At 40.6% G+C, this 25,951-nt stretch overlaps 1 protein-coding gene across 3 annotated transcripts in view; it reads left to right on the plus strand.

Moving 5' to 3' along the window:
* Positions 1 to 4,108: 4,108 nt before the first annotated feature.
* Positions 4,109 to 25,951, plus strand: part of PEX5L (peroxisomal biogenesis factor 5 like) — a 199,542-nt gene continuing 177,699 nt past the window's right edge. For all 3 annotated transcript variants that reach the window (XM_073359307.2, XM_073359305.2, XM_073359306.2), the window contains exon 1: positions 4,109 to 4,609. In XM_073359307.2, the coding sequence (XP_073215408.1) occupies positions 4,589 to 4,609 (21 nt within the window). In that variant the 5' untranslated portion in view covers positions 4,109 to 4,588. The remainder of the gene's footprint in view (positions 4,610 to 25,951) is intronic.

The raw sequence follows: 25,951 nt of genomic DNA on the forward strand, positions 1-25,951 counted from the left end.
AATCATTAGAAAGTATCTATAGCCAAGCTAACCATGAACCACAAATCACTGGCCAGATGTATGTTATCTTGGGATGTCGACAATTTAATACAATGTCCGATATGAGAAGTGTCAAGATATTCACAGCGATCAGATACAAAACTCAGAGAAATGATGTAGGGAATAACCTGCAGTAGGTGCAGGGGGTGGGCCTGCATTATAAAAGGTTTTGTCCGGCCCTGGCTTTTGAGATTCTTAGAGCACAGCATTCTATGATCAATGGCTGATTTCTGTTTGGCTAAATATCACCATCAATTTACATAAAGGAAACTTCTGGTTGATCACTTGTTGTGGGAAATAATGTTACTGCTTTGGGTACTCACGGCATTCACAGTTAACTAAAGGCCCCAACTTAGAAAAAGGCACTTAAGCACTTATTTAAAATTAAGCATTTGTAAGTGCTTTTCTTAATCAGAGTTTATGTCTCTGTGTTTGTCATGGCTCTGACTTCCACAAGAAAAATCATGACTTGTCAATTTTTTTTTTTGGTAGAAGTCATGGGGTTTGTCACCCCAGATAGCTCTTGACTGAGCAAAACTCCATTAATTGTTACTAATTTGGTTCTCCACTGTAGTTAAGGTTCAGATTTCAATGGTTTTAAACTACTAGCTAAATGTTAAGATTAGGATATTTAAAGAGGCCTCAAGGAATTAGGAGGATTTGTGGCACCTTAGAGACTAACAAATTTATCTGAGCATAAGCTTTCGTGAGCTACAGTTCAGGCTCATGAAAGCTTATGCTCAATAAATTTGTTAGTCTCTAAGGTGCCACAAGTATTCCTTTTCTTTTTGTGAATACAAACTAACACGGCTGCTACTCTGAAACCTAAAGGAATTAGGTATCCAACTCTCATTCAAAGTCAATGGGACTTTCAGTAGAGGCTGATGGCCAGATTTTAAAGGTGTTTAGACACCTAAAGATGCAGAGAGGTATCTAGATGCTTTGAAAATCACGCAAGGCACCTAGCTGCATCTTTAGACACCTAATACCTTTAAAAATCTGGCTCTGAGTTCTTAACTTTCTTAGGTGTTCTTGAAAATCTTATCCTGCACATTTAATTGTAAAATAAAGGATTTTTACTTGACATTTTGCATAATTTTTCATGACAATTTAGTATTAATTAAAATATGGTGAGCCATATGGTGACTTTTCCCTTTTTTAACGAGCATTATGACTTTTGCATTATTTTTACCATGACTTTTTTTTTTGCCACAACCAGCCTCAGAAAGAACATCAGAGCACACAGACATCACTGCTTCAAACAACAGTGGTGCCACACACACAGACCAAATGGGGAAACAACAGCACTTTTCTACAAACAGAACCATTTGCAATAAAAACTTCCCAAGACAAATCAATCCCTTACATTCACATGTAAAGCAGGAGCATAGAACAGCATGTATTGCAGCACTCACCTTTTCCTTTGCTGCAAAGAGCCCTGCCTTTATTTTTACAGTTCAAAATTGCACAGTACAGTAATGCTATCCCTTCCTCCACCCTTCAAGAATTTTTACAACCACAGTGACTGAGCAATAAATATCATGCATTGGTTTTGGGTTATGAACAGATGGAGAGAGAAACGGCCTTGCTGCTGCTTCTGATGAAATGAGTACTTGCAAAGAGATAGAGCAGTGACAGAGTTTAAACTGGTAGAGCACTGTGTGTGTGTGTGTGTGTGTGTGTGTGTGTGTGTGTGTGGTTTTTATATTTTGCCTTTGCACTACAAGGCATTTAGAGAACAGCTCCCCAGCAAGAAACTACTACCATCCATCTATCTTTGCAATGCATCTTGATCTCCCTCAGTCTCTCCACTGCACACCACTGAGGGCTGCTTTATCAGCCTCCTTGCCAGCAGGTGCCAAGTGTTTAAGCTCCCAACCTGGGGAAAAAGATAAAAGCTGGAACAACTTGGATCCTGCTGATTTGCCAAATCTTGCCAACTTCTGGCACCACATTCAAGTTGTACCATCAAAATAGGGAACAAATCTACCCATGCCTGCCTCACCAAAAAACTCTATATCCCAACATACCCCTATGCATGAGTGCCACAGAAACCCAGATCTGGCACATGGATACCAGATTAGTACAATTTTTGGATCTCACCCCAAAATGGCATGCTATGACTAGAGAACAAATATAGTCTCTCCAACTGCACCAAAAATTCATGACTCTGGAATCCTGGCACATGAGTGCTATAAAAACCCAAATCTGACAAATGGATCCTACTGGATCTTAGCACAATTTAGGGTTTGGGGCCAAAAACTGTGATCTAAATAGAAAATAAGTGTAGCTGCTCCTACTCTACAGGAAAAATCTGGATCCTGATGTATTCTGGCCTAATTGCATTGGAAAAATGCATATTTGTTACCTGGATCTTGCCAATTTTTAACCCCAATCTTCAGCATTCTTTCAGATTAGCAAAAAAGTAGCAACTTCCTATGCATCAACAAAATCCAGACCCTGCAGCAAATTTGCACAGCAACACTGGAAAAAACATGTTTCTGGCATCTGGATTCCTACTCCATCCAGCTCCCTAAAATTTATATCCTACTCCCTAAAATTCCAGTTTTAACCCCAGTTAAATAGAGAAGCAGTGAAGCTGCTGCTCCAATTGCACTGCAAAAAATACAGCCCCCCGTCCCCCAATACTTCTCTGCTCAATATAATTTTAAAGACATACAGCTAGCACTTGGACCTGGGTCCCTGAAAGGTTTAGTCCATTTTTTCACCTATATTCCTCAATATTTCCTTCCAGATTTAGAGCAAATGTAGCTAACTTTTCCCATCAGAGATACTTATATCCAATGCATTGTATTTCAAGAGAAGCTTTCATAACCTAAATCTTTTATCTTGAGCTTTATAGATACAGCCCAATTCCATACTATAACACTGAAAAGTGGCAGTCAAACTGAGTTAGCAGGTGTTGATGATCACTTTAGAAGTGGTTTAAATTCATCAACCCTTGACTGATATTTTCAAAGCAGCCTAAGAGATTTAAACAAACACGTTTTTTAATTTTTAAACACCCTTTAATAGAAAACGTGTGTCTAAATCCCTTAGATTCCTTTGAAAATCTTAGCATTTATCTGACACAAGTTTATCTGATATAACAGGATTCTACCTTTGCTGTCTATCTAGAAGGTAAAATTATGGAAGTCTACGTGAAAAAATGGGCTAGACCTTGCTGGATCCAGGTCTATATTTGGATTTTTCAAGGGCTCATGTGCTCAAGGACCAGATGTGTACAGTGGGTTGGGAGCTACTTGGTCACTGTGGACAGTTCTCTGAAAACATCCGCTCAGCCTGCAGCAGCAGTCAAAAAAGCAAACAGAATGTTTGGAACCATTAGGAAAGGGATAAATAGTAAGACAGAAAATATCATAATGCCTCTAAATAAATCCATGGTACCCCCACATCTAGAATATTGTGTGCAAGTCTGGTCACCCTATCTCAAAAAAGATAGAATTGGAAAAGATACACAGAAGGGCAACAAAAATGATTAAAGGTATGGAACAGGTTCAGCTTGGACTAAGGTGGGACCTTGTGAAGGCAGCGGGGCTCGGGTGGCGATTTAAAGAGCCTGGGGCTCCAGCCGCTGCAGGGAGCCCAGGGCCATTTAAATCACCAGCCTGGGGAAGCCGGTCCCGCACGGCGCACGGGCTCTTGCCAGTACGCGGGACCGGACCAGCTTACTTTCTCCTCTGCCCACTAGGCTTCAGAATACTTGTATGGGCTTTCTGGATTAAAATATGCTTGTATCCAGCAGAAGCCTGGTGCCAGTTCCAGGTTTTTGCGATGCTCGTGCTCCAGGATACTCCGGGGCCCGGCTATTTTCTAGCGCAGTACGAGCCGATAGACTTGCTCGCTATTTTGATGCAGTAGTTTGGGAGCTTGGGGCCAAAGACCGTCAGGAATCGGCGGGATCCCTCGGGATCCCCCTCGATCCAGCTTTTCCCTCTCTCCCTGGGTTTGCAGACAGAACGTGGGCACCTCACTGGCCGCGCGCGCCGCTCTTGAGAACGTTCCCCGGATGCCGCGCGCTCCCTTCTCTGCAGGGGGAGGGGAGGGAGGCTGTGGCTCCCTCCAGGAGGAGGATGTACGGGAGGGGACGCTTTGGACAGGGAGAGAAATGAAGGAGCCAAGCAGAAAGCCAGAAAGAGTTCGGCTGAAAAGGAGAGGAGAGTTGTAGAGGCTCCAGCGAGAGCAAGAGTTTGCATTCCCTCCTCCTCGTACTCTCTGAGCTCCTGGTTTGCATTGCAAGCTCCCTGCTCTCCTTGTGCCTCAGTCCTGCCTGCCTTCCCTCACAGCACCCCAAGAAGGAACAGCTCCTATGCAGTTTGCAGCACTGCATTAAAAAGAAAGCAGTGCGGGTCACCCAGGGCAGCTGAAAGCAACAAAGCAGCAGCTTCCAGCACAAACTGAGCCCTTTGCAAAAACAATAATTCAGTCTTGGCTCCCTCCCTTTTTTTTTTTTTTTTTTGCAAGTGCATAGTAAAAAAACCCTCCACAACGTGTCGGCCTTAGAGGGATCCGAACCAGGCAAAGCAGAATGTACCAAGGACACATGCAGGTAAGAGGTTGCTAGTAGGCTACCCTATGGGAAGCACGCGTAGCTGGGTCTGGAGAAAGGTGATTCTCTTAAGTTTCTGTGGGATGTCTGTAAGAGGGGAGGGGGAGGTTCTGCTTTCGCACCATGCAACAGGTGAATTGGTGCAATATGATCGTGGCATTCGGAGTTGAGGGAAAAACTCGACCCGGGTTAGCTAAAAAAAGGAGGGATGTGAAAATCTGCCAACTTTATAACTAGGTGAAGTTTGATGTTTATTTGTTCATTTCTTTCGCTTAAACATTTATGTTAATTTATGATCATTCAAATAGGTTCAAGTGATCATTTCAGAGCAAACGTTCGTGGTTTGTTGTCAACTGACCCGCGTCTCTGGCCACCCTCTTGATGCATCCCTCCATGTATGTCATGTGAAGGGCAAACAATAAGGGGAGAGGCAGAGTAAATGCTTTGCAAACTCTGCATATATTTCATTCCACACTAAAGCCATGCATTAATTTCCTCTTATTGCATAGACGCGTTGTGTTCAGAAGTGGTCGGTTTCTGTTCCCTCCCGCTCCATATTATGGGACGGGGATTCATCTCATTAAGTACCAGGATGACTCTGTAGGGTGGAATTTCAAACACATGTCTAAGCGACTTCAACATTTTAGGTAGAAATCTTGGCTTCTGGTGCTATCGATCTACATCACTGAAGATGCCTCTCCCTGCTGCTAACTCACTAGTGCTTTGGACGTGATTACTGTAACCTTGACTCTCACTCTCCTTCATGTGGCTCTTCCTTAAAAAGCCAGCTGTATGCTGGAGAACAGGAGGAACTAGTAAAGCAGCATAGAAGTTGACACTGACCTCACAAAGCTGTTTCTTTGCATTGGGACCCAATCCGGCTTCTTGTTCATTGAGTTAAACGATCAAACACATCTATTAGTTACAGTGGCACCAGTCTGGCATGTAGCATGTGTGAGTGTCAAGGATGTTTACATAGCAACTGCAGTACAGTACTAGTAAGTACTGTTTTGTGTGATTCTGAATGCAATGTTTCAAGACATGCGGAACAGTTACTACAGACTTAAGTCAATGTCAAACTTTGTATAACAAACAAGTTAAATAACTACCCTGATTCAGCACCCTCTACTTTCCAAAACTGAATGTAGACTAGTTGCTGCCTTCCACTTAATTGTATTACTTAATCTCTGCAAATGATAACTGTTGTGTCATACTATTATTTGTGATTAAAGAATAAATAGGATTTAACAAGAAAATTAATAGGTGGAAATAAGCATACTGCTACTTTTTAGGTTAGAAGTAGGTTAAAGTGTGTATTGTTTTACAGTAACACAAAAATAGTTGTATAAATAATATGACTGACTTTGGACAGTGGGCAAAGTATATTTGTATCATTATACAAAGTAGAGTTATTTTGTTGTGAAGAATAAATTGTAAACTTTGAATAAATATATTACAAATGTTAAAAGGGAAATGTGATGGTGTATTGATATCCTTGGCAGTTTCAGTATATTACATGAGTCATAAAACAGGACAGTTTAACAACTACTATTTTCAAAATTAATTTAGCACTAGAGTTATAATAGAAAAATCAGATCTAAACATACAAACATTTTCTAATAAAATACACAACTTTTAAAAGCATTTTGCTGGTAGTTAGGCTAATGTCACTAATCAAAAATTAACTAAACACTAACCAACCTCACTTACAAAGCTTACTGAATTAAAAATTATATTCAGTATATTTGTCAAATGTAACAAACAAAGAAACAACTTGTCCAATTAAGCTCTTTAATGCATTTTTGTTCTGCTGCTGTCCCGACAGGAATCATTAAGATCCTTAAGGGTACCAGTAAAAAGACTAAAAAAAGCTTTTATAAAGCATCTTCATAATTAGTAACTGCTTAATTATTGAGTTTTTAAGTGAGTCAGACAAAGAAAAATAAAGAATTAATCTATAATGGGCTGATCTCCTATGAAGTTTATTTAAACCACCTTGGAAGGCAAACTACCAGTTTTATGCAACTACAGTATCCACCCAGGTACCGACAAAAAATGCCGAAGCATCACAGGCACTTCATGTCCTTTTGGGTCTACTTTGTTCTTCTTCAAAGTGAACTAGTCAGTGAAATATGGTAACAGTTCTGCTAACTTTGGGGAACGCTATGATAATTGGAAATGCTTACATCTCTCTGTCACTAGTTCATCATCTACAAATTATGCAGTATATAAAATTGCTTAAAAGTCGGCACCTAAATAAAACCAGTCAAGTTTTAAGAGTTCCTGAGCACTCATAGCGCCCATTGGTTTAAAGGGAAGCATACACCTAAGCGTTTTGTTGAACTGGGGCCTAAATATGGATTTAAGTAGCTAATTTTAGGCACATATATTTGAAAATATTGGCCACTCTATATAACATCTGATCCTGCGCTCCTTACTCAGACAAAACTCCCACTGAAGTCACTGATGGTGGAATAATGCAGGATTACATCCATTCTTATGCATAAACTCCAGCATGCTAATACTCATTTTCCTTTTTCTCTAGGTCTTGCCCTTCTACATAAAACTAGAATTTACAGAAAAATTTCTCAAGTCCAATTACTTTAATATGAATGTTTACAAATGCAATGTTTTATTAAGCAATTGTTGCGATTCAATTATGTTCTTGGAAAACTTTTGCACGATGTAAACATTTACACATACAACAATATAATGAATGACATTTGTTTATTATATAGATTGAGAATTTACCCATTTTGCATATTCACACTGAGCCCAACCTGTAGTTTTCCTTTGAATGCAATAAACACTGCAAGACTAGCTTAAATGAGCCCTGATTCAGGAAAGCACTTAAGCACATGCTGAACTTTAAGCTTGTGCTCATGCCCTACTAAAGTCAGGCACATACTTAAGAGATTTGCTAAATCAGAGCCATAACATACTAGTGTCTACTTTTTGAATTATTACTTTATAGTACATGCAGTATTTGAAATGTTACAAGGAATTCCAGAAAATGACTCCGTTTTTAAAAAGTTCTTTTTTCTTGTAAGTCTTGGGTTTAGATTCCTCTCATTCTTTTTAGAACTTATCCCTCAAATACCAAGCTGGGTATGTGTCCTCTCTTAGTGCTCACATGTGCAGCTTTGTATGGGGCAAAATAAGCAAGATGCAGGGCCACTGCAGCCTTGATATATGCAAGTGCAGTTCCAGTTTAACCAGTGCTTACTCCTGTTTTTTTCTTAATTTCATGCCACTTCATTTATTATTTCAACAAAGAAATATTAGGGAAATCCTAAACAAGTTATGAAGGGAAATGTAGTTTTGAAAGAAAGGCATATTATAGGTGTAATCCACTTTCCACTGCTACATCACATTTTTACAGCAAAATTCTATGCTACTTGTGCACCCCAAATCAAAGGGTGAGAGGAAAGCAGAATTGAACCTTTCAAGGCAGTCAGAAAGACACAAAGAGACAATACTCAGAGAAGTGCATGACCTAGCTCCTTCAAAGCCATTTCACTATAATTTAAATAAGCAAACATATCTTAATATTATTTAAGTAACTTTTAAGGCCCATATTATTTACCAGATCAAACCTCTCCTTTTCAACAGTGCGCTGTCCACGATGTAAAAGGTATTGACATATTTTCTAAGATAGATATTAGCTACTCTTCTGAGGCCTGTTCCTTTGGTGGGGACTTTTGCAGGATGAGAGAACTTCAGGATAGACCCATGGACCATTAAATTAGGTTCCAATCTGGCAAACATTTACACAAGTGCATACTTTTACTCACTTGAGTAGAGTTAAAACCCTACATAGGTAATTGCAGGATCAAGGCCTTAGTCACCTTCTAAAATCATTTTAGAACTTAAAATCTGTTGCAAAGCTTTTACATTTTATTGGACACTGTGTGTGCCACTGCCCTGGGGTCAGACCTATCTCTGAGCTTCATGGGAGTTTCAGGCATGGAGTGAAGGTAAGTTATGACTGTCGGGTAGGATTTTTAACAACGTGATGTATTTACTTAACTCAGCTCCCATTGGAATCAGTAGTAGAAGTCCCACATCAGTGGGAGGGGAGTTAGGCCAGTGTGAATGCTTTTGAAAATCCCACCCTTAGACCTTTACTCATTCATCTTTCCAGAAAATAGATTTTTGAACAAAAAGAGCTGGCATGGTATTTCATGTGTGTAGCTAAGTGGCACTGCTGTGTTTGGAGGTGCCACATGTCAGGTAAAGCAGAGATCCTGACCACCTGTAGTTATTAACATTCCCCTGGCAATTTTGCAAGAACATAGTATTAGCTCTGATGTTCTGGCCAAGTTCCAAATCAGATAATTACATTCAGTCTCCCTAATTTTTCCCTGAACTGATAATTGCATAGGTTATCCACTTCCTGTCCCTGTTAGACAGCCTGCCTGTGCGCTGCTGAAGAGTTGCTGTGTTGTTCCCTAGAGGTGGCTGAATTTCAGTTATGGATTAAATGATCCATGTGCATCATTTGCATTTCAGTTGAAGGATCCCGTTCTGCAAATACATACACATAGGACTTCTGTGGGTCTACTGATGTGAACAGAGTTATCTATGTGTAAAAGTGCTTTCAGGATCAGGCTCAAAATGGGTGAAGTACTTTGGGGGCCTTTTGACATATAGACCAGGTTCCCCCATGGTCTTTAAAGACGTTTAATCTGGTAGGCTAATTTCAACAGCTCTGTTTAAATAGTTAGTTAGGCATGTTGCTCTTGTAGTGGAGTGAAATACCTGTCATGTTTTCATTGTTTTGATCTGAGTAACAGATGTTGTGTAAAGTACAATTATCCAGAACTAAGAAAACACTAACAGTCCAAATTCTGACTGGTACTTGGAAACGGGTGTAGTGGACTCCCAAATAGGTGCACATAAAAGCAAGATTAATATTTGCCTGTATCTTTGCCAAGACCAACATCCTCACATAATCTAAGAGCAGGTACAGTCTGTTCAAGGGATGTGCATATAAGCCATAGCCAATTTGAGGATGTATGTACATCTGTGGATGGATTATATCCCCTGATCAGTAGGTTATGTCCTGTAATGTAAATCTCCTGTCCTGTGGAAAAGCTTCCCAGCTCCTGTATGCCAAAAATATGCAGCACCTTTGTGCAGCACCAGTCAGAATTTGGCCCATATAATCTATATTGTTTTTCTTCATATTGATAATTCTGGTTTCCTTGAGTTAGCTCCAAAAGGCTGCAGAGGGAAACATTAGCATTTGCCTTGTTAATTATGTGATCCTCTAATCAAACCAGTGAAGAGCATGGTGATTAGGTCTGAACAACCACGGGCCCAAATTTTCCCTCATTTACACAAATGGAACTCCCACTGTTTTCAGTGGGAGTTGCACCGATATAAGTAAGGACAGCATTGGCATCTTGGTCCTTTTTGCCTTTAACCATGGTTTCTTCTTGTCACCAGCCTGGTTCAAAGTTACCAACTGTCCTGTGTGGCAACAGCAAAGCTTTTGTGAATTGCTTTTTCTAATCCAACCGCTTTTTCAATTGGTATTTGTATCAAGGAAAGAGGTTAGTGAACACACATTCATTAAAACAACAAGGGAGTCCGGTGGCACCTTAAAGACTAACAGATTTATTTGGGCATAAGCTTTCGTGGGTAAAAACCTGAAGAAGTGGGGTTTTTACCCACAAAATCTTATGCCCAGATAAATCTGTTAGTCTTTAAAGTGCCACCAGACTCCTTGTTGTTTTTGTGGATACAGACTAACACGGCTACCCCCTGATACTTGACACATTCATTGTTCATTATAAGTGGATTGAGAGATAATTTTTCCCTGCTAAAGCCTACCCTCAAATGCTCATATCAGTGTGTCAAGAAGATATAAATAACATACTCCCTTTGCAGATTAGAGTTAAAAACACTGAGTTTACACCGCTCAATTTTACTAACATAAGCATGGGATAAAGACACACTGCAGCATTGCAGGGGGCATTAAATAAAATTGATAGAAAGCATCAGATTTTGCATAGTGGGCCTATTAGTGCCTTTTAAACTCAAGGGTGACACCAATTAAAAACCAAGAAACCCTGAAAGAAAGTTGTTTTTAGGGTTTTAAACAGAAGAACCGAAGAATACTGGGTTTGTAGAGTGCCCACAATAATCCTCACTGGGACCTTTGGGCGTTACTGCAGTAGAAACAATTAATAAAATAACAACAGTAACGTTGCTCTACATGAGTACCAGAGTGATGAGTTATTTCTGTTGCAATTCACTGAAGTTTGGCAGTGAAGGTAACTTTTCCACTTATAGATTTCCATTGTAGAAGAAATGTTATACCAGTTACCCGAGACCTGATTCTGTTTGCAGTTAAGTGAACTGAAGAACTCTTACTAACTTCAGTAGAAGTAACAGCAGACCCTGACTCCTGGTTTTTAGGAGAATGATTAGGTGAACTTACCTCATATTAAATAGTAAGGACCTCAGTGAATTTAATCAGGTATTTAATGGCTCATATATATTTTTTAGCTAATATGTGATATAAAAGCAAGTACACAATCAATATAAATGTAGGCCTAGTTTAGTTGGTTCATCAGACCTTAGAATAACCCTTTTTCAGTAACGAGTGCAAAACAATGTTTTTGGCTTTCTTAATATCCTGTTATTTCACTTCTGGAATGTCCCATCTTTGGGTATGATGGTCCAAGGATGAAGTAACAGAGAGAGGTTACAATAGTCCAGCCAAATATAACCAGGGTAAACAAAGAAAATTTCCAAAGTCCCAAAAGTCACTGTCATATATTAAGATTGATAGTTTTGTTATTGCTAATAAGTTATATAATTTAGGGTGTAATGCAGAATCTCATATTTGCTCATAAAACATTATTAGTTATTAATATGTAATGAATCAGAGGAGAGGAGTGTTGATAGAAGTAGGGTATCATCTTGGGTATAAAAGAGAGTACTGAGATGTAAGTTTTTACCTTTGTTTGTGTAGAGCCTTGTCTGTGTACAACCGTGTGTCTATATACTCAGCTAGATCAATGGCTGGTCACCTTTAACAGATCACTGGGGTGTGGCTCTTTGTACCTATGCTGACATAAACCTGTTTCTTGGATCTGAACTCTAGAGTTAGCAGTGGTTTTGTCTGCCATAACAAGCAGTGGTTCTTTGGTTTGCTGGGTTTGTAAGGTAACCTGTGGGCCTGGTTAGTGGCTCTGAAAAACATCCTTACACGGTTCAATAAGGCCAAAATCCTGGCTCAGTCCACGAGCTGGATGAGAAGAATCTCCCCACTGAGGCCATGAAACAGAGGTGAAGCCCCTTCACAGCTGTTGTCCTAGCTTCAGGGCTAGAGTAGCCTCCATAAAGCTTACACACCCTCTGCAAAGAGGACAATAATTGATGGATTCATGGGGCAGCTGATCCACTGGCCCCACTCCAAAACCTTCTTGTTTGTCCTCCAAGGAGCTGATCTCTGCAATGCAGACTCCCCTCTGGAGAATCCCCCCATTCTCTCCTCTCTCCCACTTAACTGAACTGAGCTACTTTTAGTGGGACCTATGTTAGTGGGAAAGGGAGAAGAATTTTCCCTTGAGGGCTAACCTCAATAGTTCTTACTTGAGAAGTTAAGTCAATGAGAGCTTTCCCCCATAAGGAAGTCCACATCAACCAAGTGGTGCATATGGGAAATTTGGGGTTTTAAATCACCACTTGACAATTGCTAATAACATTTTTTTCTGGTCAAGAATCTGAGGTTCCAATAGGTTATTGCACTGATGCTTTTAACAGATCATAATTATTTACAAAATGTTGCAGGGCCAGATTTTCAAAGGTATTTAGGTGCCTAAAGCACCTATACCCCATTGAGTTCCATGGTGAAAATCCCACTAGATGAGTATCTGCATCTTTAGGTGTCTAACTACCTTTAAAGATACGGCCTGCTGTATCTTTGCCAAATAACTGCAAAGTCCCATATTTCTCTGAACTTAGGAAGAGAGACCTAGAATGTTTCATACTGTTTTTAGTAAATGATCATACAACACCACTGTGAGATGATCATGAAGGAAAGTGCTTATATCACATTAGTAAATTCCAAAACAATTTAGGAAATTCTTAGTGCACTCTTAAGTATGTATATTTCTGTGTGTATACACACACAAATTTATTTTAATAGCAGCAAAGATGTGAGTGTAAAAAGGGCCTGATCCAAAGCCCATTGATATCAGTCGGAGTCTATGCACTGATTTCAGTAACTTCTGGATCAGGCCCAAAAGGGAAGTGGGCCTTTCCCCATCCTTCTTGTACCCCTGCACCGGAACAAGGCACAATCTTAATCCTTTTGCACTTCAGGAAAAGCTTCAGGACTCTAGCGCCAACAGGAGCAGAAAACCAGTAGAGGGGAAAGGAAAAATGGGCTGGGGAATGGGAAGTGTACAGTGGATGTTATTAAAGGGTCTAGCAGATGCTGCTGTTGATGCTGCTGTTGCTCTTCCAGAGCTCCTCGTGATGTTTTGCCCTAGGAGCTGCTGTCGGTGCACTGTCCCTTCTCATCTCTGCAACCCCTCTAATGAGGATAGTGGCATTAAGCCATTGTCTAGCCCATAATATTCTTATAATAAATCTTTTGTATGTGTATAACAAGAGCTAGAATGAGAAAGAAGCCAAGCAGTAATAAAAACGTAATAGAGTCAGTGGTGGTAGGGATTTATACTGGTCTGATGAGAACAGATTTTAGCCCATAGTGTGCAGAGTACATTTATGGCTTTGTATAAATGATTTATTCATTATTTTATCAAAGAGTCTTAATAATAAAAGTAGAGTATGATGATTATTATCTAAAGCGTGTTATTTTGAACAAGAGAACTCAAACTGCTCTGTCTTGCAACCCTTGCCCAGGAAAGTCTCCAGCTGAACTCAGCTGGAATCTTTTCTTTGAAGGGATCAGAGGAGCATTTCTCAAAGTCATTTCAAATTTACTTTCCAGTGTGACAGACAGAAGCTCCAGGCACGATTCAGATTCATAAAAACTACCTAGTGTTCAGTCTCTCCATTTTCTGTACCATATCAGATCTTGTTGATCATATTTGGCATCCCCTCGAGTATCAGACAGAATGACTGTGTTCATCATCATGCCATCACCTCTTGAGAACAGCTACAGCATTACATCCTTGCATATTTTAGTTACCAGTGGTTGCTGTATTATGGTTCACTGAAGCATTGTTCTGCTGTTTGTTTCTCATAAGTTGCAGGAGTGAAACCAGCAAAGGAGTTCCAAATATCTGAGATCATTACCTAATGGCTGTTCAAGGTCTTGGGAAAAGCATAGTGCTAAAGAGTCTCTGGTTTGCTGTATAAAAAGCTTCATTTAGCAAATGCCCAGGATGGTTCTTGAAGGGTTAACAGTTCCCTTCTGATCAGTATGAGCAGTGTGAATGATTATGTAATAGTAATTGTTTTTAATTATGTAGGTTGCAGTTGTGGATCATGCATTGATACACTAGACAAATTAACCTTGTACAATTTGGTGGCAGAAGAATGATTTTGAGTCACGTCTCTGCAGTTATCAAATAACAGCAGAATTTCCGTGCCTGAAGATTTGCTGTCCAACTTTTTACTCTTACCTTCATAGTCTGAGCTAGACAAATACTACAAAACAAGTTTCAGATCAATTCCCAAATAGCTGTTTGGGTTAGCCAAGGTCAGTGTCATGAGAACGTTGGTGCAAGCATGGTTTTGTTAACACACATTTGGGGAATGGTTGTACTTCATGCAGATGCAGAGATTCTCATGTGAACACAGGTATTTAACATGCAAATGGGATTATTCACTCTATGCTATTCCTCTATGTTCACATCCTTGATTACACTTCAATAGAATCATAGAATCATAGAATATCAGGGTTGGAAGGGACCTCAGGAGGTCATCTAGTCCAACCCGCTGCTCAAAAGCAGGACCCATCCCCAATTAAATCATCCCAGCCAGGGCTTTGTCAAGCCTGACCTTAAAAACTTCTAAGGAAGGAGATTCCACCACCTCCCTAGGCAACGCATTCCAGTGTTTCACCACCCTCCTAGCGAAAAAGTTTTTCCTAATATCCAACCTAAACCTCCCCCACTGCAACTTGAGACCATTACTCTTTGTCCTGTCCTCTTCCACCACTGAGAATAGTCTAGAACCATCCTCTCTGGAACCACCTCTCAGGTAGTTGAAAGCAGCTATCAAATCCCCCCTCATTCTTCTCTTCCGCAGACTAAACAATCCCAGTTCCCTCAGCCTCTCCTCATAAGTCATGTGTTCCAGACCCCTAATCATTTTTGTTGCCCTTCGCTGGACTCTTTCCAATTTATCCACATCCTTCTTGTAGTGTGGGGCCCAAAACTGGACACAGTACTCCAGATGAGGCCTCACCAATGTCGAATAGAGGGGGACGATCACGTCCCTCGATCTGCTCGCTATGCCCCTACTTATACATCCCAAAATGCCATTGGCCTTCTTGGCAACAAGGGCACACTGCTGACTCATATCCAGCTTCTCGTCCACTGTCACCCCTAGGTCCTTTTCCGCAATAATCCAATTAGGCAACAGAAACAATATCATGTTATTTAGGCAACCAGTCACACACCACAGATTATGAATACAAGGAGAAATAGTTGAGGATATAGTCAGAACAAGTAGTTTGTGAACAACCCATTGGCTGAAATGCAGTCAAAAAGTGAACAATTATGAAAAACTGAGAATTCATGAATGGGAAAAAATGGTTTGCTCTGAACGGCTGCACAGATCCATGCAGAATGCACTGGAATGCGTACCTTACACTAAGGCTCATTTAAACAATCCAGGCTTTTTTAGACTTACTAACTCAAAACTACTTAAGCTCCTGTACAATACTTTGCATCTATCACTGCTGACATGCATTCTTTAGTTTCTTGACTTCCTTGCAAGACCATCAGTTCTAAAAAGTTAAGATCCGAATTGTCATAACAGCAGGAGAGAAAATAGTTGCTTCAACTGCGTTAACGTGTCTTTTGGATAGTGGTCATCAGGGAGTGCAAAAGCAATACAGTCACACTCATTTAAAACTGGAAAATTAGCACCAGTTGTTTCATCGTGACATTTATACACTAGATTATGCTTTATGCTCTGTCTTCAGAACCAGACAGATGATATCTGGAATACTATTTCCATTTCAACTGGCAGCCTTTTAAAAACATATCTATTAGAGAACTCCTGCTATTTCGTGGAAGTCTTTGAAAACTTTGCTTCTAGAGGCAGTTCTGCTTATATAGCATATATTGTTTGTCTTTCTCTTCCCTGAATCTATATTACTGAGACTGTGTGAATGGCAACAGGATCATTGCTTCTTGAGAGTTCATCCGCTCCTACCACTTGTTTCTTCTCCTTATGCCACTAAATCCTATTGATAAAAAACCATAAATAAATTACAGAGAATGAGCTAAATCCTGCTCTCATTTACATCAGTACAGCCCCACTGATCAGTGGACTAAATTCTGAGCAGGTGCCATTCAGTTCACTTGCAGAGTTTCACGCACTTCCATGAGGTCACAACTGGATGTTGTGAGAACGCTGTGGTGTAACTGGAAACGAAATTTGGCCCATTTTCTGAAATATGGGTTCCAAAATGGGTTATTTATCACAGCTTTCTGCCTTGCGTCAGCTGCTTAATGCTGACTCAGCTAGCAGCAACCTGTGGCCATGTGCTTCAAGATTCCTTTGGAAAAGATTCCATTGTGCTCTAGGGTAAACCTTGACCTCACTGAAATCAGTGGCGAAGTTCCCATTGACGTCAGTGGAGCCAGGATTTCACCCTAGAATTTTTCATAGCAGGGGTATAAAACACTCCAGTTTTCTTTTCTCGAGAGATTTTTTTTAAGAGACAGACCATACAGGACACCTTCATTTTGTGCAGTTTGGCATTCCCCTTTCTTGACAAACTAAGATTAAATTGCTGTTAATTAACCTCTTTTCAAAAATCCTCTAACTAGCTTTTTATATGGACCCATCACAATGCCTGTGGCATATGGCATCATGCTTTGCTTGAAACCTATTTGGTAAAGAGGAAAATTCTCTGCATGAGCATACATAACTGAAAGCATCCAGGGCTACAAGGGACTTTTAATTGCCTCTCTCTCTCTCTCTCTCTCACTCTCTCTCTCTTTCTAGATTACTAGATGCACAAATTAAAAAAATATATATTTCCACAGCTATAAAGTATGAGGGTTATAGATTACTGATGCTAAGCAGTGATGGATGGCTTCTCTTGTATAGGAATACATAGACAAATAACTAGTACATCACTGGGCCAAAATCAGCCATGAGGATTTGTGCCTGCTCAGACCATATCTGTATTTGGTCCATTAGCTGCTTTCTACGTAAACAGTATGAAGGGGCATAGGAATAAAATACTGGTAATAGACAATGATTTGGGGTCTTTTAAAAATTATCTATCCAGTCAGCAATCTATGTGAGAGATGCATCCTAGGTGATGTCTAAGGTAGTTTGTCTTTATAACTTAGTTGGGAGATACACATAATCTCTATTATGCAACTGATGTGAAACTGGTGCTTATTGATCTGATTTGCCCAATACAAGGTATGGCATTCTGGCTGGGGTGTAGAGAAGAAAAGAGAGTGTGAAGACTGAAATGTAAAGCCAGGTCTGTTGTGTGGCACAGGAGGGGTTCTCCCTATCTCTCCTTTTCAATGTCTGAGTAAATGTCGTGCTTTTGAAGGTGCTGCACAGCACCGTGAGGAGCCTGATAATCTGTTCATTCAAAGAGAGTGAAACTCACCCTAGTTGTGCAGGTGCAAGGCCTCCACACCCCTTAAGCTCTGCAAGGGAACTGCACACGGGTGCTGCCTACTAAGTAGCTGCACAGCATGTCCCAAGCATGCTGTGGGATTGGTCTCCATTCCAGTCCTGTGGAGGTTAGCGTGGAAGGCCATGCTGGAGGCAGGTTAAGGTGGTCCAGGAGTGGGCCAAAGGAGAAGGGCCATGGATCTGCATTTACACAGATTCAGTGTTACCAGTAAAAAATGCAACTGGTACAGAAGCATTGCAACCACTATTCCAACCCATAGGCTGAACTATTGCACTGGGTTTATTGGGAGAGGGGGAAACTCACCTCTCCAACCATCCAACACTTCACCCACATAGGACCTGAAACATCCAGCTTTATGTGAATGGAGTGAATTTACCCAGAAAGATTGAAAAGAACATTTAGCCACAGGCACAGTGAGTGGTAGTGAAAGATGTCACACGTGAACCTCACCCTAACGTAAAGAGACCACCTCTAGGGGAAAGGTTTTTCTGGTCGCCATGGCCCATAGAACCCTTGTCCTCTCTGCTGCAAGTGCCATCAAGGGTACAAGTTATGATACTGGTTTTGGGTGGTGTGGATACATGTCTATTAGGAATTGGATTGAACCCACCATCTAGTTATATGTGCCAACTGGTTGGGGTTCAATGGCCTAAGGGCTGGTCTATGCACCATTTTCATACTTCTATCAGTTTAGGAACTGGTATAGGTAAAGTGGTACAAGCCTCTAGTGTGGACATAGTTAGGCCATGTAAAGATGCTTGTAGCAGTGTAGCTTATTAATTTATTGTATAAGCTGTAATAATATATGCATTTTGATACCAGTATAACTCTGTCCACACTAGGGGGTTGTATCGCCTCAATTATCAGTTTCTAAACCAATATATTAATACCGATACAAAAACAGTGTATAAACCAGCCCTAAGAGATGGGAAAAGAGGCTCACAGAAGACTTCAGTGGGACTGTTTGCATGAATAAGTGGTATATAGGATGAGTACATGTTACAGAACTGGACGCAAAGTAATTAATGAAAATAAAACTGTGCACAGGAATGATTATTGCATAATGAAAGAAAGTAAAATTGGAAAGGAATGTTGAAGTAAATGGAGTAAATTTAGAGCCCAATTTTTACACTAGTAAAGGTAAAAGTATTTGGCCATCGATAAAATCTAATGTAAAATATGCATTTTTAAAGGCCATTAGAGGCAGGAGGAGGAAGTTAGTGACAGATGAGCAGATGTTACTCAATGAACACTTCGCATCAGTAATTTTAAAAGAAGCTGAAGGTCACATTTCCTAGCTTGGGATTCATTATTTTTCTGGAGAAGGGGGATGTGTGTGAAATGTTAAATGTCTTTATTATTGTACAAGGAAGAGAAGCCATTGACACCTGGCACCAAGCCCAGTTGGCTTTGGGTTTATGTCTTACTTTAAATAAATGTCCCTTCCTTTTAGCTTGAGGATCTATATCTCAGACAAATAGGAAGGATGGTCCAGTGGTTAAGGCACTAGCCTATTGAAACCTGGTTTCAAAGCCCTTCTCTGCCACAGGCTTCCTGTGTGACTTTGTGTAAGTTACTTTGGACCTCAGTTCCCCAGTGGTAACACTGGGGATCATGGTACTTCCCTACATCACAAGGATGTTGTGAGTATAAATACATTAAAAAGACTGTAGATGTTATGGAAGCAGGGACCATGTTGATTACCAATTAATATCTAAATAAGAGACCAACATAAGAAGTGAGCCTGAGCCATGAAGTTCAGATTTGAATCTAAACTTTCCTCAGACTTCAGAGGTGCTAAGGGCATTCAGTGCCTCATAGGATTGAGTGTCTTGTAAACAAATGACTTAGTAGGGGTGGCAAGGAGACTACTTATAATGGTGTCTCAAAAATGGGAATGCTAACGTTCAAAACAATAGAACCTAGCCAAGTAGATTCAACACTACTTTCAGAAATACTGCAGCTAAGATATACTCTCTAAGGTGCCACTAGTACTCCTTTTCTTTTTGCGAGTACAGACTAACACGGCTGCTACTCGAAAACGATTCATGTAGGGGCACTGAAGATAACAGTAATAGGGAATAACATCATGGAAATAGAGGCAGATGATAATAATCAAGAATAGAACAGAATAAAGTAACAAAGAGAGGTAGTGGGACAAATTCACAGAAAAACATTCTGCAGAATGTTTAGCAGCAGTGAAATAGATTGTGGAGTGTAAAGTATGAGTCTAGTTCAATTCTTAGTTATGGCTGGCAGTGGTTAACCAAGCCCAGTGCAGTAAGTGGGGTTGTACCTATATTATTGATTCACTGTCTGTTTTGAGGACTGGAGTATAAACTTGCAGAAAATTCAGAAAAAAATACACCAGTGATGTGTTTGCTGGGCAGGGAGGTCAGCTTCCTCTGAAGCATCAGAGCTTGGTCCCTTCTGGAGGCAGGACACTGGGTGGAGTGGATAAGTGCTTGGAGGTGGTACATAGAATCCTTTCGAGATTCCTGACTCGTGTGTCTTACTCACATGCTCATGGTACAACTGATTGCCAGAGCAGAAACCTTTGGGTTGCTTTTGCCTTCCTCTGTAGCATGGGGTGCAATTCGCCTATTGGGATCATCGGAGCACAAATCTCACATAATCAGTTCCCTACCATTGCTGGGGCCTTGGGCACTGGTGGCACCTTGGTCTCTCCTGTTCTCTGCCTGTGGCGTACTGTTTAGTTTTCCTGAGAACTGAAATGTTTGGGTCTAACTAAAGTGTTCGGGCTCAATGTAGGATATCTTTAATGGTTTGGGATATAGAGGAGGTCATGCTTGATGATCTAATGGGCTCTTCTGGCCTTAAACTCCTATGACAAAGAAAAAGAGACCACAAATGGAATAACATGGCATGCTCAGGTTTTGATTACCTTGTTACATTCAACCATTATTCTGTCAGAGGGACACTGTAACAAATGAATTGGTACTGCAGAAATGAGCCAGCATGTCTCCCTGTGTTTTGAAGGTCTGAGTCATTAGGAAAGATTATCCATATGTGGCAGGTCAATTTTAATATGTGCTTCATATTTAATATGGGGTGTTAAGATTGAAATATAATTTTTTAAAAAGATACACTGGGCATCCGAGTAGACTGAGCTGGTTTCAGATTAACCCTCCCAGCCAAGACTAATATCATACAAAAGTATGATAGGAGAGAATAAAGGGCAGACAAGCCTTTGGTGTCAGAGTAATAGGATGCAAAACAACTACTGTGTGGATACATCTTCAAAGGACTTGTCAAGTTGTGAAGCTTTGGAAGAAAAAACAAACTGAAACGGTTTATCCAAACCAGTGAATTCAATCCTGGATGGATTTGGGACACAGGAAATGGACATGGCATTAGAGACACTAGGCGACTCTGTGTGCGGGGGAGGGGGTGTCTGGTAGGATGATGAGACAAGCACATCAGAGAAACCTGAACGTATGACTAAGCCGAGAGTCAGGTCAGGGGAAGGGAAACACAAGAGATCTGATACCAAAGACCATCTCTGATAGGCTCTGTTGAAAAGAATCAGAGGGGAGAAAGAGGTACCCTCTATGTTCAAGATGCTTTTTATGTGTCATAACTAAATCCAGAATGAACCTTCTGGATGAGCTTTTGCAGAGTTTCAAATTAGATTTATTATGAACATCATAGGCGATATGATATCTACTTTGCACGGATCTGAAGGACCAAAACAGCCATAATGCTGGTTTAACTAGCTATCCTCACATGGCATACAGGCCTCTGTAGCAGGAGCATGGCCAGAGGAAAGGGGATGCAGCAGGGTTGTTTCTGTACCCCAGTGATCCCTGGCTGCTGAAATGGCCTCATGCTGCTCTAACTTACACTAGGACTGGGTGAGGATCCCAGCCAGTCCCATCTGGGGGCATAAGGGGGACAAGACTCCTTTCTCTCTCCAGAACAGTGCCAGGGACAGTTTGACTACAGTCCACAACAGGACCCATGTCTTTTGTTTTAAGTGGATCTTTTCTCTCTGTTCTTAATTAGACCACTTGAGTCTTAGGCTGGTGCTTGGAAATGCTATATCTTTTCTCCTGGAGAGGTGAAATCTCCATCCTGTCAGAAGAAGTAGTGAAGGGAAGGTATCTGGATTCCCCCTCCCCCAAGATTCTTATTCAAAAGAGGGAAGTAGTCCTTGCTCCTTAAGTTCTACTGTGTGCAGGGCTGTAGTCCAACAGACACACAGGAACACTTAATGACCACAACCAAGCCTTGAATTTAAGGAGCATAAGATGATACCCACATGCAGTGTATCTTAGGGGTTGGAGAATAAAGTCAGATTGCATAGAATCATGTGAGCTCTTGAGATAAATTGAACAGACTAATGAAAGTCAGGTACTGTCACCACATGAGCTCCTTACACCACCCCCCTTTATGTCATTGCACAATGCAGAAGCCTCCAACACCTTCCAGGGTGAGGCAGCTTAGCTCTCCAGCTAGGTCCTATAAAAACCCCTATCCCTTCCAGGGTGTCCAAAGTCCAAAATGAACACAAAGAAACAAACTCTTCCACCACTCCTGTGCAGTATCCTCTGCAAACTCTTCGCTTCTCCCAGGATCTGCAGCATACTAGGAAACAAACACTTCAGCCCTCTCTGGGCTTATGCAAGCCTAAATTGTTAACTATCAGTCAAACAAGGCAATCCTCCCAGGTCAGCCCTACCTTCCCTCAGGAAGGATCTGGTAGACAACTGTCTTTCTCAGTTCCAGGATCCAACCAGCCTTCTCTCCCACAGTCAGAACCAAAGGTCTACTTTTCTTCCCAGCCAGGCACCAACTCATCTGGGCTCTCCCCTTTTAGCTCCTCCCCCAAAGCTGGACATCTGCTTCCGGTATTGCATGGTGAAGCTGACTAGACCATAGCAGCCCCCTAGCCCTTTCCTGACATGCGTGGAGTCTGTATACTCTGTCACAGGTGCCTAATTCTACCCTCAGCTATGCCCCCAACAACCTCCCTGAATTCAGTGGGGTTACACAGACGTAGTTAGGAGACAATCTGGCACAAAATGTTGGAGACAGTAGCTAAATAAAAAATGTCATAGACTGAAGTTGAGAAGCTGTCGAGCAATAAAGGCAGAATTCCTTTTCACTAAATGCTGAAATATAGAACGTGCTGCTAGCATTAAGGAGCCATTAAACCCAATCATTTTAAGAGAAAGCTACATCGTTTTGGAAAAAGGAACAGAGGGAACTGCTGCTGGCTAGCTATTTGTTAATTTTTTATGTGAATGTATTGCTTATGAAAGTGATTGAATTAGCAGCACTGACAGGAACCCAGACACAGTAAAAGCTTCCTTACATGGACACAGGACTGCCCAATGCAGTGCAGTCCTGACTGTTAGCAGCGCCATTATTGAAGCCCTCAGCCTCTCTCAAGCACAGACTGGAGGGCAGGCTGAACTAAACTGAACTAAGCAGTGTTTCTGTGGTGTGGACAAACATCCATTAGAAGAGGCTAGGATGAGACCACTGCGCTCATTTGCATTGGTGACCTCATTTAGGATTTGATCCCAAGCTCCAGAGGAAAATGGCCAGTACAGCCTAGTTCACTACCATGCTTCCAAAATACTGCAAGGTAAGTTCTGAAACTAAAGGATGCTAGAAGCAGCTTGTATTTTGTGACAAGGAGTCTAAGAGTGAAAGCAAACCAGAAACAACCCTTATTCTTAACTGCCAAATCCTGCATCCTGCGGAAGGGTGTCATAGCAGTGGAATCAGCATGGGTCCACTGCTTTGGGAGAAGAGGGGCATTCCCAGGTACTAAGAGGCTAAACAGGGGTATCAGGCTCTTATCGTTCAGAGCAGAACAGCAGCTCTCTCCAGAACAACCAGACTCTGGGGGCACATCAGCAGAGTACAAGTAGTTGACTACCAGTTTGAGTATGCAGACCGACTCTCAGACCTCACCATTGAAGGGGAGTGTAAGGTCCATGGCTGCTATTCAAGCCCTGGGAGGATCTGACCCTTTTTGGAGGATCAGACTTTTTGCCTGAATCAGAATTTGGCCTTATGAAAAGAAGTGTTACATACAGATGGTACTATCACAAAGGGTATCACTGGTGGGAAACAGGAAAAAAGAATCAGGAGCAGGATGTTCTGTATAAAAATCTCACACCCATGAATATATTAATGTAAAGAAATATATTTCTTATATATATATATATCTGATATATTCTGATAAATATATTTTGAACATACCAAAAAGCAACCATTGGGCAATATTTTAGCATAGGCTCGTAAACTCCATACATTTAGGATCAGATTGCTGTAGTCTTGTTAATATGAGATATTTCCTTACTCTGAAAATAGCATTACTCTAAAAATAGCAATAAAATGAATTTAATGGGACTACACAGGGTCTAAGGTGTATTCAGGATGAGGGTATCAGAAACTAGCCCTCAGTCACAGCTTCCTATTTATTCCCTGTTGGCATCTGTCAGTAGAGGACTCACATCTCTTTTATTTAAAACTTTTGGTTGTTATAGAGATTATTTAAGTATTTTAACCTGTGAGAAATGCAGTTTCCTTTTCACACCATTCACCTGACTGAGGGCATTTCTCTCTGAGTGAGTGGTTTGACACATAGTACAGTGAAAGAACTATTGGTCTCTGATTATTAAAGGGGGAGAGCTTTTCACAATGCATTTTTCTATAGCCGTTGTCTCATTTAGCTAGCATTTGTAATTCATTTAACAATTTCAATCACTTATTAAAGTTATTTCCATCTTTTGCCTTTTATGTAAAGTTATTGCATTGCCCTGAGAAAGGCATTTTGTTTGATGAACGTCTGTACAGTTGTGCCCAAAGGAAAGATTTAAAAAGTATAAAAATACCCCAAAATTACATTCTAATCAAATTTAATAATAGCTTTAAAGGAAATGAGGGAAGAATACAGTTGCCTTGGAACATCTGACCTGAGGAGCCATGAAATGAACCATCCAGAAATTTTAACTAGTTCAACTCTTCAAGTGTATATGATTGACTACAGACAAAACCGATAGGAATCCAATCCTGCTCCCATTCGAGCAATGGCAAAATTCTTGTTAATATGAGTGAGTGCAGGATTGGGGCCTGAAAAATATGAATCCTACAAGTTTATTTAAACTTGAAGCATGTGATTCATGATAAAATTCATGATTACTTTTGATATTTGTGTAACGTGTTAATTGATTATAACAATAACTTCTCACAGAGTCACACATTCATTGATTTTAAGGCTAGAAGGGACCATTTATGATCATCTAGTCTGATCTCCAATTTAACAAAGGCCACAGAATTTCACCCACTAATTCTGGCATCAAGGCCAAAACTTGGCTGAGCCAGAGCATATCTTTTAAAAAGGCATCCAGCCTTGATTTTACTATTTCAAGGGCTGGAGAATCTCTCACATCCCTTGCTCAATTGTTCCAGTGTTAATTCCTAGCACTGTTAGAAGTATTCCTAGACTGAATTTATTTAGCTTCAGCTTCCAGTCATTTAAAAAATAGTAATAAAGCCTAATTTATTATATAATGAATTAGGGGCTACTCACCTGTATAGAGCTACCCTTATGTCAAAGCATTTGTAGGATTGGCTCTGTAATAGTAAATATGTTAATTTAAGATGCCCCATGCCCATAAACCTCTGGGCTCCTAACATAATACAATCAAACCATATATTAAGAATTTATAAGAGATTAGTAGAAACTGCTTTTTAAATTTTTTGAGAAATGTAATTGTGTCTTAATTTTGTCTATTACTGTCTTATTATAAAATCTGTTTGATGCATCTTTTCAGTGCATTATAACTTATCCTACAATAAAACATTAAAAAGAGCAATTTATTTTAATCATCCATTAAGTATTATTATGAAAGTTTTTTTAAATGATAATATATAAGCCCTAAATGCCTCCCTAATTCAGAGCCATACAGTGCAAGATAGGGCAGCACAGGGGCAGGGACACACCCTCTCCTCTCCCTGCCCCAGCCACAACCTCTTCTCATTTTACTTATACTGGAGGAGATGGGATGGCTGATGTAGAAGGTGATAGACACACCTCCACCAGCTGTATGCCAGCAGTGTTCTGCCAAGCACAGTACAAAGTAGCTTTAATGGCCTGGAGAATTTGTCCATAATTTCAGTGTCGTTATGTAAAATCCTAGCTCATTGAAGTCAAGGGCAAAACTCCCATTAACTTCAACGGGGCCAGGATTTTATGCCTAATCTTCTGTGGGGAAATTTGCACCTTAACCATCACCACTATCCTAGAAGACGCATTTATGTTACCCAGACCAACTGTATCTTCACTTTCATTTCTACAAGCATGCAAGAAAGTAAATATCAACATATTTTTCAAACAATTTCCAGTTAGATTCATTGGACCAATTTCTGTCCCAAACTATACAGGGGCAACTCCTATTCACCTAAATGTTAGTATTAAATTTTTAGTGGTGTTGTAGCCATGTTGGTCTCAGGATATGAAAGAGACCAGGTGA

Source organism: Lepidochelys kempii, chromosome 9 (genome assembly GCF_965140285.1).
Source record: "Lepidochelys kempii isolate rLepKem1 chromosome 9, rLepKem1.hap1, whole genome shotgun sequence".
Lineage (NCBI taxonomy): Eukaryota > Metazoa > Chordata > Testudines > Cheloniidae > Lepidochelys > Lepidochelys kempii.